This window comes from Ctenopharyngodon idella, chromosome 21 (assembly GCF_019924925.1).
Source record: "Ctenopharyngodon idella isolate HZGC_01 chromosome 21, HZGC01, whole genome shotgun sequence".
Classification (NCBI taxonomy): domain Eukaryota; kingdom Metazoa; phylum Chordata; class Actinopteri; order Cypriniformes; family Xenocyprididae; genus Ctenopharyngodon; species Ctenopharyngodon idella.
This window is the reverse complement of record NC_067240.1, coordinates 20,103,280-20,117,687: the sequence shown is the minus strand read 5'-3', so window position 1 is coordinate 20,117,687 and position 14,408 is coordinate 20,103,280. Positions and strand designations below refer to the sequence as shown.

Below are 14,408 nucleotides of genomic sequence, written 5' to 3'. Positions count from 1 at the left end.
CTGTCATGTGCTCTCCTCTCTTTGAAGACGCTGTTCTTACCAGCTGTGAGAACAGCTATTCAGCACTCAAAAGCGCACCATTACCGGCCATGAAAACAGCCTTTTACAGCTGGGAACAGCTTTGCTCAAATAAAGCAAAAAAGAAAAATAATCAAAAGAAAGAGAGGACTCGACCCCGTTGCTATGCTGTCCGCCCGCACCGAGAAGAAGAGCAGTATAAAGAGCTGGACTCGTCTAGAAGACACTTGCTTGCAGAAACACACAGACGCATCTGTTCGGCTCTGAAGTGAAAAGCCGAAGATGCAACGCACCTGCTGCTCATTAAATACCCGCGCTGCGAGGCGAGCAGCTGATGCATATGATTGCATGCCAATGTGTATTGGCTCATTTAGTTACACTCGAAGCAGATTGGCCTCTCTAGCGAGATTCTTATTCGTCGGTCTGTCCGACGTACGTCGAACGTGACCGACTGAATGGGAACTACAATTTTTGTCATGTAATTTAGAATCAGTTACTGACTACAATTTGTAAGTAGTAATCTAAGTAATCCCAGGCAGCACTGTTTATAACCGAAATGTGCTCTGGCAATCTAGGCTTATCTTCCAGTGTAAAAATTTGTTGTTTCATTAGTTGTTTGTTGTTCAACTATCAACTTACTTATAACGCTTGAAAAGAGTTTGTTTATTCTTTCTGTATTGGTGGTTTAATCTTGCTTATACGGTATGTGTTTGACAGCTTGTAAAGAAAGAAGAGAGTGATGTAATTTCATGTTATATCTTTATCATAATCTTCTACTAATCCTAATGTTACTGTCCACAGTTAAAGGCCAATTCACACCGCACAGACAAACACGTTTGTTGGGTTTTGTCTGATCAGTGTGTTACCCCTGTTGGCATCTGTTGGAGTTGGTTGGAGTTTGTTTTCACCTCACTGACCATGTTCAATCAGTGTTTGTTGGGGTCTGTTGGGGCAATGTGAACATGACAGTTATTTTTTATAAAATTCTAAATCCAACTGCCAACTTTGTTGATTGTGTTTGTTGGCATTTGTCTGTGCGATGTGAATTGGCCTTAAAACCACCTCAGTGGTATTCAGAGATCATTTGAAATAAAAATGGAATTGGGATTTTTTTAAATGGTATATTTTTAAATGTAATATTTCATCATGATATGAACATTACAAAACAGTTGTTTCCAAATGAAGCATACAGTTTTAACAATCCTAAAACATATTAGAAATTATAATCTGAAATCACTTTGACAGTTTTTATGATTCAAGTAATGGATAAAAATGTAATATCTTACGTGGAAAAACAAGCAATCAAACAAAATTATAAAATCATTACAAATAGTAGATCTGTTGAGAAAATACAATGGAGTGAAAGAAATTTCTGTAACAGTAATAATCAACTGAATGTTTTAACTACACAATAACCAGGTTTATATATGTATCATCAATAAATCCAATTTGCTTCAGTATCATACATTGTAACTAAATGAATCTTGTTTGTTCCACACATATTCATACTTTTTAATGGATGAAACTGAATTGTTTTCACAATGAACAGATTTATGCAGATTCTAAGCAACAGAAGGAACTGTTTTCCTGGAGGTTTTAAAAGTAACAGTGCATCTACAAAACGCTCTCTTCATTGCATCTTGCAGTTCTTTATTCCTCAAGCTGTAAATGATGGGATTCAGCAGGGGTGTGAGCACAGAGTACAGCACAGCAATGACTATGCGAACATCTGGGTCAAATCTAGCAACTCGATATGAGATATACACAAATGTGGCTGAAACATACGAGATACACACCACTATCAGGTGGGACACACAAGTGGCCGCAACTTTGAGCTGCTGTGCCTTGCTCATTTTTCTCATAGCTTTGCCAATACAGACATATGAAATTAAGATGAAAAGGAATGTACTGAGAAGTGCAATGAGGGCATTTGTTAGGGATACAATACCATTCCTGGTGGTGTCAACACAGGCAAGGCTCACTACTGAAGAGTGATCACAGAACATGTGCCTAACGATATTAGGCCCACAGTAAGGCAGCTGAGTCGCCCAAATAGCTGCAGGCATCACTATAATGGCCCCAAAACCCCAAGAAGCAAATATCAATAGAATACAGAGCCGCCTGGTCATGATGGTCGTGTACCGAAGGGGGTTACAGATTGCTACGTACCGATCAAACGCCATCACGGTCAGCAAAGCGCGTCCTGTCACTCCAGTTGTGAGAAAAAAGTACATCTGTACAAAGCATCCTGTTTTGGAAATGGTCTTGGCCTCAGTCAGGAACACTGACAGCATTTTGGGAATGGTCACTGATGTGTACACAATATCAGAAAAGGATAAATTATGAAGGAAAAAATACATAGGAGTGTTGAGCTTGGGGTCGGTTCTAACAAGGTAAATGATCATGCTGTTTCCACTCAGAATAGAAATATAGACAGTGAAGAAAATGGGAAGCACGTATCTGTCCTTCAGTCCATCGAGGATGAAATATTCCACAGGCCCGCTGGTGTTCATTGTGGTGATTTGCAAGCATGCAGATCCTGACCTGGTCGAGGAAATATATGTGGGAAATAACAGTAAAACAAAACAAAATAAATAAAAAACAATTTGCAATGTGTGCTGTATATTGGGGGATACCTTTTTATCTACAGTACATACAGTTTTATGCTACATCTTGGAAATTATGTAGTCTTTATATGAACCCACATTAAAAATTAAAGAGAGGCCTTATATAGTACACTGTTTACTATATTAATAAATCATAGTATATAATAAATATTATTATATTATATATTGCTATTAATAAATAATATGCTTTAGATGTCATTTAAACATGCCATTAAAGTTCATATTTTTTACTGCATAAAAAAAGAATTTAGATATTAAAAATATCTGACAATTTCTGGATATGTAGAGAAATTGAACTAACCTTACAATAAAATATGAAGTGAAATGTAGTCAGTACTATATCTAACCATCATTCATAACAATTAAATTCTGTAGTTTAGTTAAGTCTCTAACAGTTGAGAGTCAGTATAGGTCAGTGTTGTCACTCTGGCGTCTTCCTATGTGACGAACATTAAACACAGAAGGGGCTTTAAATGCGGACATTTTCAAGAATGAAAAAAACACGTTGTTTTTCTTTTTTTTATTAACCACTTTCCATTTAATGCTTAAATGATGTTGTGCATTTTAAATCCTTGGCAACAACTCTCATGGTGCATCATTAAGAGTAGCAAATGACAGTTTAGTTTTGTTGGATTCATGACTATACATTCATATTATATTATTATTATTATCTTCATTATTATAAGCTGAAAATGTTTGAAATGTTGTAAAGATATATTTAAATAATATAAAGGAAACTTATATATAAACCTGTGAACCTGTGAACAAAATGAAAAAGCTAAACAGTCAATTCTATTGATTTTTTTATTCAGTATTTTTGAATGAGCAAAGATTATTTTGCATGATATATTTATATATTGTAATATATTTACTATGTCTATGACGCTATCTAGTTTTGAAGAAAAGAAAGTTACTTAACTGGAAACACTTATATAATATATATATATATATATATATATATAATATATATTCAGTTCACTAAATGAATGTATGCAGGGTTTGGAAAAATTTAAATATAAATCATATATATATATATTGAATATACTCAATTCAGATTCTAAGCAACAGAAGGAACTGTTTTCCTGGAGGTTTTAAAAGTAACAGTGCATCTACAAAACGCTCTCTTCATTGCATCTTGCAGTTCTTTATTCCTCAAGCTGTAAATGATGGGATTCAGCAGGGGTGTGAGCACAGAGTACAGCACAGCAATGACTATGCGAACATCTGGGTCAAATCTAGCAACTCGATATGAGATATACACAAATGTGGCTGAAACATACGAGATACACACCACTATCAGGTGTGACACACAAGTGGCCGCAACTTTGAGCTGCTGTGCCTTGCTCATTTTTCTCATAGCTTTGCCAATACAGACATACGAAATTAAGATGAAAAGGAATGTACTGAGAAGTGCAATGAGGGCATTTGTTAGGGACAGAATACCATTCCTGGTGGTGTCAACACAGGCAAGGCTCACTAATGAAGAGTGATCACAGAACATGTGCCTAATGATATTAGGCCCACAGTAAGGCAGGAGAGTCGCCCAAATAGCAGGAGGCGTCACTATAACGGCCCCAAAACCCCAAGAAGCAAATATCAATAGAATACAGAGCCGCCTGGTCATGATGGTCGTGTACCGAAGGGGGTTACAGATTGCTACGTACCGATCAAACGCCATCACGGTCAGCAAAGCGCGCCCTGTCACTCCAGTTGTGAGAAAAAAGTACATCTGTACAAAGCATCCTGTTTTGGAAATGGTCTTGGCCTCAGTCAGGAACACTGACAGCATTTTGGGAATGGTCACTGATGTGTACACAATATCAGAAAAGGATAAATTATGAAGGAAAAAATACATAGGTGTGTTGAGCTTGGGGTCGGTTCTAACAAGATAAATGATCATGCTGTTTCCACTCAGAATAGAAATATAGACAGTGAAGAAAATGGGAAGCACGTATCTGTCCTTCAGTCCATCGAGGATGAAATATTCCACAGGCCCGCTGGTGTTCATTGTGGTGATTTGCAAGCATGCAGATCCTGACCTGGTCAAGGAAATATATGTGGGAAATAACAGTAAAACAAAACAAAACAAATAAAAAACAATGTGCAATGTGTGCTGTATATTGGGGGATACCTTATTATCTACAGTGCATACAGTTTTATGCTACATCTTGGAAATTATGTAGTCTTTATATGAACCCACATTAAAAATTAAAGAGAGGCCTTATATTGTACACTGTTTACTATATTAATAAATCATAGTATATAATAAATATTATTATATTATATTATATATTGCTATTAATAAATAATATGCTTTAGATGTCATTTAAACATGCCATTAAAGTTCATATTTTTTACTGCATAAAAAAAGAATTTAGATATTAAAAATATCTGACAATTTCTGGATATGTAGAGAAATTGAACTAACCTTACAATAAAATATGAAGTGAAATGTAGTCAGTACTATATCTAACCATCATTCATAACAATTAAATTCTGTAGTTTAGTTAAGTCTCTAACAGTTGAGAGTCAGTATAGGTCAGTGTTGTCACTCTGGCGTCTTCCTATGTGACGAACATTAAACACAGAAGGGGCTTTAAATGCGGACATTTTCATGAATGAAAAACACACGTTGTTTTTCTTTTTTTTATTAACCACTTTCCATTTAATGCTTAAATGATGTTGTGCATTTTAAATCCTTGGCAACAACTCTCATGGTGCATCATTAAGAGTAGCAAATGACAGTTTAGTTTTGTTGGATTCATGACTATATATTCATATTGTATTATTATTATCTTCATTATTATAAGCTGAAAATGTTTGAAATGTTGTAAAGATATATTTAAATAATATAAAGGAAACTTATATATAAACCTGTGAACCTGTGAACAAAAATGAAAAAGCTAAACAGTCAATTCTATTGATTATTTTTATTCAGTATTTTTAAATGAGCAAAGATTATTTTGCATGATATATTTATATATTTTAATATATTTACTATGTCTATGACGCCATCTACTTTTGAAGAAAAGAAAGTTACTTAACTGGAAACACTTATATTATATATATATATATATATATATATATATATATATATATATATATATATATATTCAGTTCACTAAATGAATGTATGCAGGGTTTGGAAAAATTTTAATATAAATCATATATATATATTGAATATATTCAATTCAGATTCTAAGCAACAGAAGGAACTGTTTTCCTGGAGGTTTTAAAAGTAACAGTGCATCTACAAAACGCTCTCTTCATTGCATCTTGCAGTTCTTTATTCCTCAAGCTGTAAATGATGGGATTCAGCAGGGGTGTGAGCACAGAGTACAGCACAGCAATGACTATGCGAACATCTGGGTCAAATCTAGCAACTCGATATGAGATATACACAAATGTGGCTGAAACATACGAGATACACACCACTATCAGGTGGGACACACAAGTGGCCGCAACTTGAGCTGCTGTGCCTTGCTCATTTTTCTCATAGCTTTGCCAATACAGACATATGAAATTAAGATGAAAAGGAATGTACTGAGAAGTGCAATGAGGGCATTTGTTAGGGACAGAATACCATTCCTGGTGGTGTCAACACAGGCAAGGCTCACTACTGAAGAGTGATCACAGAACATGTGCCTAACGATATTAGGCCCACAGTAAGGAAGCAGAGTCGCCCAAATAGCTGGAGGCATCACAATAAAGGCCCCAAAACCCCAAGAAGCAAATATCAATAGAATACAGAGCCGCCTGGTCATGATAGTCATGTACCGAAGGGGGTTACAGATTGCTACGTACCGATCAAATGCCATCACGGTCAGTAAAGCGCGCCCTGTCACTCCAGTTGTGAGAACAAAGTACATCTGTACAAAGCATCCTGTTTTGGAAATGGTCTTGACCTCAGTCAGGAACACTGACAGCATTTTGGGAATGGTCACTGATGTGTACACAATATCAGAAAAGGATAAATTATGAAGGAAAAAATACATAGGAGTGTTGAGCTTGGGGTCGGTTCTAACAAGGTAAATGATCATGCTGTTTCCACTCAGAATAGAAATATAGACAGTGAAGAAAATGGGAAGCACGTATCTGTCCTTCAGTCCATCGAGGATGAAATATTCCACAGGCCCGCTGGTGTTCATTGTGGTGATTTGCAAGCATGCAGATCCTGACCTGGTCAAGAAAATATATGTGGGAAATAACAGTAAAACAAAACAAATAAAAAACAATGTGCAATGTGTGCTGTATACTGGGGGATACCTTTTTATCTACAGTACATACAGTTTTATGCTACATCTTGGAAATTATGTAGTCTTTATATGCACCCACATTAAAAATTAAAGAGAGGCCTTATACAGTACACTGTTTACTATATTAATAAATATAATTAATAATATATAATAAATATTATTATATTATATGTTGCTATTAATAAATAACATTATGCTTTAGACCGCATTTAAACATGCCATTAAAGTTCATATTTTTTACTGCATAAAAAAAAAAAATTAAATATTAAAAATATCTGACAATTTCTGGATATGTAGAGAAATTGAACTAACCTTACAATAAAATATGAAGTGAAATGTAGTCAGTAATATATTTAACCATCATTCATAACAATTAAATTCTGTAGTTTAGTTAAGTCTTTAACAGTTGAGAGTCAGTATAGGTCAGTGTTGTCACTCTGGCGTCTTCCTATGTGGCGAACATTAAACACAGAAGGGGCTTTAAATGCGGACATTTTCAAGAATGAAAAAAACACGTTGTTTTTCTTTTTTTTATTAACCACTTTCCATTTAATGCCTAAATGATGTTGTGCATTTTAAATCCTTGGCAACAACTCTCATGGTGCATCATTAAGAGTAGCAAATGACAGGTTAGTTTTGTTGGATTCATAACTATATATTCATATTGTATTATTATTATCTTCATTATTATAAGCTGAAAATGTTTGAAATGTTGTAAAGATATATTTAAATAATATAAAGGAAACTTATATATAAACCTGTGAACCTGTGAACAAAAATGAAAAAGCTAAACAGTCAATTCTATTGATTTTTTTTTTTTTATTCAGTATTTTTGAACGAACAAAGATTATTTTGCATGATATATTTATATATTTTAATATATTTACTATGTCTATGATGCCATCTAGTGTTGAAGAAAGGAAAGGTACTTAACTAGAATATATTCAGTTCACTTAGGGGCGGTTTCCCGGACGGAGGTTAAGCCTAGTCCTAGAATAAAATGGCCCTTTAAACCAGATTAACAGAAATCTGCTTTCTCTGTCATGGTTTAAAATAGTTCTAGACTTAGTCTAGTCCAGAGTTTAATAAGCTGATTTCCTGGAGGAAGACTAGAGCTACTCCAGGACTAAATTGAGGCTTAAATTAAACCTACCAGGAGGCAGGTTTAACTTCAGATTAACATTGTTTTTCAAAGAAGACACATGTATTACTTGGATATATATCGATATTGATATACACTGTTTGTGTGTGAGTGTGTATATATATATATATATATATATATATGTTTTCATTTTGAAATAACATGTTTCAGTCAAGTAACCCAACTTCCCATCATGCTTTGCACCGGGCTGAATTGGAAGAGTAAATGTTGAAAAGTGTTATTTTATGCTTTTTTTTTTTTTTAGAAAGATGTGAATATGGAGAGACTTCTTACTGTTTAATGTTCTATTATGTAAAAGTTTTTGTTATGTTAGTGTTTTTTGGAGATTACCGTTGTGGTGAAGTGTTGAGCTTGTGCTTGGGTTGAGGGCCTGCTAACAAGATTTGCCTTTTTATATAATGAAACAACCACTAGGATAGTGAATCAAACCAGTATCATTTCTAGACTGCCAACACTGATTATCACATGTGTAAATAGTTATGTTTAGTTTGTTGGTATATAAAGGACCAAACAAAAGCATTAATAACCATAGGATTACTATATATATTGAATTCATCTATTTAAATAGAATTCATTACAAACAGATTTCCAGGCATTTTTTTTTTTTCACAGCTAATGTATTTTGCTTGCTTTAAAAGAAATGTCTATTGTTTAGTAAAGTTTTTTTTTTTCTTTTTTTTTTCTTTTTTTTTTTGAATTGCAGTCTTTTTCTGCTGCCATTGTTTTCTTTGGATTTGCTTCTCAGTTCCATGCAATTTTAAGCTTTTCTTGGTTCATTCCATGTTTTCTAGGCAACCTCTCTCATGCTAATTCAGATTAGCACAGTTGGTTTTAAATTAATCTAGTTTACTTTAATTCAGGACTCCACAGTCCATCTTTATTCTTAAGATATTAAGTACAAAATTAGAGCACTTTGAGTACATTATGGAAGTGTACTTTTTTCACCTGGGTCAAGCTGCTGAACCTGAAAGAAAGTGCTGTGGAACGATAGATGTGAGCAGTGATCTATACTTCACCCTGGGTTTGGCCTTTTGAGTGGCATATTGTAAATACACCTGTCAGTTTGACTGCTGTTTGAGAAGGATCCTCTATCTGACCTTCCTCCAAACTATCCTGCCATGACACGCATGAGCACTCTTGATTACTCGAATCAAAGCTCCTCCTGAGTCAGCAAGAACTGTGGCACTGCAATCAAGTCAAAACTGCAAGGCCAGAATCCTGCTTCCCCTGCAAAGCACCAGAAAGTGGAGTCTTAATGATGAGGAAACTTAAGGTGAACTTATAGTCTATAGCATTTAGAATTAAAGCTAGAAAGCACAGCTAGCATACCTGCATAAATATTAGTTTCATATTCTTCATAAGAAAGCATCTTTTAATTTCTGGAATGTCATGATATACACTACTGTTCAAAGGTTTGGGGTCAGTAAGATTATTTAATGTTTTTTTAAAAGTCTCTTTTTTACTCTTATTTACCAAGGCTGGATTTATTTAATCAAAAATAGTGTAAAAACCACAGACTGTAAAAAAAAAAAAAAAAAAAAATATGGACGTAGTGTCCGTGACGTCACCCGTAGATTTCTGAAGAGCATTTTTGAAGCGAAAAAGCGGCCGTTGCCATTTTGGTAGCGCGTCACTCCCAGATAACTGAAAATGGGCAAAGAGGCGGGACGTGGTTGGAACCACAACGTGATCATGTTAGCAGGCTCAAGAAGCTATCTATCTTAGACACTATCTAAAATATTAATAAAGATAACAAGTTATATCATTTGAAAGGTTTACTGCCAATCTACGGTGTCTTTTCTACGATATAGATGCTCCAGCAACAGTAATATTGTAATTTGTGTCGGGTGTGCAAATGACAACACAAAGATTCAAAACAGGACTTCATACCTTTGTAATGAAATAGCGATCGCGATATGAATCCAATCCATCACACTTGTGTAAAATGAGCATCCATTGAAAAACAAACAACAGCACTTTTTGTCCACAAAAGCATTCAATCCATGAAATATTGATATATTGTCCATTGTTTGCATCACATTTCTTCTGAATGATCTTCGTTCTTCAAGAAATTATTCAACCTGAGCAGCATTTGTTGTAAAACTGTATATGATTGTATACATTAGACTCTCACAAACACATGAGCCCACATCCAAAGTATAATTTTTCAAAATAGTACAGCAGTTTTAGTTATAATATCCAAACAGTGCTGTCGGAGTTTGTGGTGTCTTGAGAGGCATATTCTCCAGCCATTGTCATAGTAAATCTCACGAACAAAACGTTTGGCCAATGCCAAGACGATCCAACAATGTGTGTTCTGTTTATCTTACGCATGTGTGCACATGTACACCGACGTACATCTGTCTCGACTATATAACCGCACAGAAAGCCATATTATTTGATAATTATATAAAATAATCCAGAAAAAAGCACAAACACGACAGAGATGCCAAATTCAGCGGCTGGATTTAGCTGAGGTAACATAACAGCTCACAGACAGCAGCAGCAAACTACCTGTCACTCAAGCGACCATGCCCTTAATTATGCAGAACTTTAAGGCTTAATATAATTTAAACTGATGAGTTATAAAAAAAATTCACCCCCCTCAGAGTTGTCATGAAGGGCAAAATTAGCTGTATAGACCAAAACCACAATTTGTACCAGGATGTAAACATGTTTTTTTCCTGCTGTAAAGTTGGGCATTTTAACATGGGGTCAGTGAGATTCTGCTCTCTTTTGGAGCCTGTCCCTAGTGGCCAGTCGATGAATTGCAGTTTAAGTCACTTCCGTATTGGCTTCAAGAGAAACTGGGGGAGGTTGCCGCTTGGTAAAAACAGTAATAATGCGAAATATTATTTCATTTTTAAATAACTGTTTTCTATTTTATATATTTTAAAATGTAATTAATTTTTGTAATGGCAAAGCTAAATTTTCAGTCTTCTGAATTTTGAGTCTTCAGTGTCATATGATCCTTCAGAAATCATTAATATGTTGATTTTGTGTTTTGTTTTTTTTTGTTTTTTTTTTAACATTTCTTATTTTTATCAATGTTGTAAATGTCACGGGTTACGACTGCAGTTCCCTAAAAAAAGAGAACGAGACACCGCGTTGGAAGTTAAGACGCTACGGGAATGCCTCTTTGGAATGCCAGGATTGTGTCTTGAAGCACATGTGTAATCAGTCCACTGGCATGGAGGGACATCATCCCCTAGCACGTGACATCACAACCAGGAAGCTATAAAGCACACCCGGACCAAACATTGTCAGATTCTGATTGGCCGAAGCACAGGTCTATCACAGGCATGCATGCAGGAAGTATAGCAAGGGCAATGCAGCATCTCGTTCCCTTTTCAGGGAACCATGGTTACAGTGAAAACCTGAGACGTTTCCTTTCAAGGGAACTCGTCAGAAGTTAAGACGCTATGGGAACATTAATACCCACTCTGCTGTACTGACAAGTAACTGTCTGGTGTGAATCCTGCTGAGCACAACCTAAGACATGAGCACCGGGGACCCTGGTGCGAAGTCCATGTCTAGGTTATAAAACCTCACAAATGTCAGCCTGTCGCATCACAAACTTCTTGTAGGGATACCCCTGCCAACAAGATTTTGGAAGCTGCCATACTTTTAGTTGAATGAGCTCTGTCAGCCATAGGTGAAGGCTGTCCACATGCATCATATGCAAGAAAGATAACCTTGGCTATCCACTTGCTCATCCTTTGCTTGGTGACCAGAAACACACGGACAATTGATCAGACTTTCGCCACAGGGCAATTCTGTGGACATAAGCATCCAAAGCCCAGACAGGGCAAAGCAAATTAAGATTCTCCTCATCCAACATCCGAAAGGGAGGAGGGCTAAAGGCCTGCAACTCTATAGATCACATTAGTCTGGACCTTAGGCACGTAACCCGGCCTAGTGTGTAGAAATGCTTTCACCATACCAGGTGCAAACTCTAAACACGAAGGGGCAACCGACAGGGCCTGAAGGTCTCCTACTCTCTTTAGAGACGTAATAGCCAGCATATTTTTTTTTTCAAAGTTAGAATTTTATCTGCAATAGTTTCTGTGGGCTCAAAGGAAGCCACTGACAGGCCTTCCAGAACAATGGCCAGATCCCTAGTTGGAAACCTTGTGCAGCTTGCAGGCCTCAGCCTCAAAGCACCATGTAGGAAACGTGACACCAACGTGTTTCTTCCTAATGAATCATCACCCAAAGGTGTGTGGTAAGCAGCTATGGCCGCCACGTAGACCTTTAGAGTGGAGGGGGTTACCCCTGGGGAGAACCAATCCTGAAGGAACTCCAACACTGAGCCATTTGGGCTGTTAAATGGGTCCATCTGGTGCACCATAAAGTGAAAACTCTCCACTTCAAGGCATACAGTTTCCTTGTGGATGGAGCTCTAGGTTGAGTATGGTCTCAACGACCTCAGTTGAGAGACCAAAGTTTAAGAGTTGTGCCCCCTCAGAGGCCAAACTCCCACAAACCCCCAGTTTCCACCGCCTGAGACAGAAGGTCCCTCCTGATGGGAATCTTCCAAGAAAAGCCACTGAGGAGGGACATCAGGTCTGAGAATCCGGCCAGAACAGGGCTACTAGTATTAGACAGGGGACCCTCTCTAAAACTCTCAGGAGCAGAGCGATCCCTCAATGTATCTCTCGATGTAATTGAATATGAGAATGCCCTGGAGTCACAGCAGCACCACAGCTGCATCCACACACTTCATAAAGGTGCAGGGTGACAATGCTAGGCCAAAAGGAAGAACCCAATAATAGTAAGCATATTGTCCCTCTCGCTTGGGAGAGGAGGTCCCGTCTCAGAGGGATTGGCCATGGCTCCAGGGGCGATAGCTGAGATAGCTCTGAGAACCATGGTTAGGGTCCTCCAAAGAGGAACCACCAGGAGGACTTTGTGAGCATCTTCCCTGACTCGTCTGATTACTTAGGGAATCAGCGCCATTGGGGGAAAAGCATAAAGGAGGAGGCTGGGCCAGTCGTGGGCCAGCGCGTCCCTGGCTTTTGAGAAATATATTGGGCAGTGATGTTTGTCTTCTGAGGCAAAGAGATCGACCTCTGCCTTCCCGAAGACGTCCCAAATTCTCTGGACTGAGCGGGGGTGGAGTGACCACTCCTCTGAGGGAAGGTTGCTCCGTGACAACATGTCCTGCCCCTATGTTCAGCACGCCCTGTATGTGTGCTGCTCTCAACGAGAGCAGGTTGCACTGGGCCCACTCTAGGATGGTTTTCGTTAGAGTGAAGAGGGGCTTCGAAGAGAGGCCGCCTTGGTGATTTATGAAGGACACCACCATCATGTTGTCTGATCTGACCAGGACATGGTGTCCCACTAGGAGAGGAAGGAAAACCTGGAGAGCTCGATATACCGCCATCATTTCCAGGCGGTTGATATGCAGCTTGCTTTCCAGGTCTTTCCAAGCACCAAAGACCAGACGGTTGTCGCACAGAGCTCCCCAACCCGGTTTGGAGGCATCTGTGAAGACGACCTTCCTCTTGTCTATCGCCCCAATTGCCATGCCCTGCTTGAACCAGCAAGGGTTCGTCCTTGAGCGAGCAACGACCATGTTGCCAGGCTAGGGGGAGGGCCCGTGGCCGCCAGTCTCCCGGGCGTATTTGCAGGAAGATCTGCTTCAAAGTGATCGTTCTGAATGAGCGCTTTATCAGGGCCCTGTTCAGATGTCTGAGATCAAGAATGGGTCTGAGACCGCCATCCTTTTTGGGGACGAGGAAGTACCTGCTGTAAAAACCTGACTCACTCAGTGCTGGAGGAACCACCTCTATGGCTCCTTTTGCCAGCATGGTGTTTACCTCGGAACGCAGGACATGTGCCTCCTTGCTTTCCACAGAGGTTTGGACCACGCCGTTGAAAAACCCTTTGAGTGAATTGGAGTACATAACCTCATTTTATTATGTTCAGAACCCAAGCTGACACTCCGGGGATGGCCTGCCAGGCCTCGGCCCGTGTGGTGAGGGGCTGAATTGGTTCTAGCACAAAGTCGCTATGAGGGACTGTGGTGCGTGTATCGGGTGGAACAGGAAATTTGCTCTCTTTTTGAGTATGTTTGTTTTTTATGTCCGCTATCACAGCGGTGCACTGCCAAGACGTTTGAACAGGCTCTGTGCAGGCAACAAACACTTTTTCTTGAACACCCGGAACTGAACGGGGTAACAGGAAAACTGGGCGAGGCATTTTGGAGGGTGGTCCGGCCGCGGCGGGATTTAGCCTCCTCCTCTTCTTCTCTTGGACATCAGGCCGACTTCTGAGGCGCAGGGTCCAACGCTATCTTGGGCTGGGTTACCTGACGCACCACAGGAGGGTGGCACCTAGCAG

General features: G+C 38.5%; 2 protein-coding genes and 1 pseudogene across 2 annotated transcripts; all 3 read right to left on the bottom strand.

Annotated features, from left to right (window-relative positions):
* Window positions 1-1,580: 1,580 nt before the first annotated feature.
* Window positions 1,581-2,555, bottom strand: LOC127503379 (olfactory receptor 6N1-like). Its single transcript, XM_051877073.1, has one exon. It carries the CDS (start codon window positions 2,529-2,531, stop codon window positions 1,581-1,583), a length of 951 nt encoding a protein of 316 aa, XP_051733033.1. The 5' UTR covers window positions 2,532-2,555.
* Window positions 2,556-3,702: 1,147 nt separating this feature from the next.
* Window positions 3,703-5,107, bottom strand: LOC127503378 (olfactory receptor 4E2-like). Its single transcript, XM_051877072.1, has 2 exons — window positions 5,077-5,107; window positions 3,703-4,703 (listed from the first exon to the last, which is right to left on the bottom strand). Exon 2 carries the CDS (start codon window positions 4,651-4,653, stop codon window positions 3,703-3,705), a length of 951 nt encoding a protein of 316 aa, XP_051733032.1. The 5' UTR covers window positions 4,654-4,703; window positions 5,077-5,107.
* Window positions 5,108-5,843: 736 nt separating this feature from the next.
* On the bottom strand, window positions 5,844-6,975 carry LOC127504346 (olfactory receptor 4E2-like; annotated as a pseudogene).
* Between the last annotated feature and the right edge of the window lie 7,433 nt (window positions 6,976-14,408).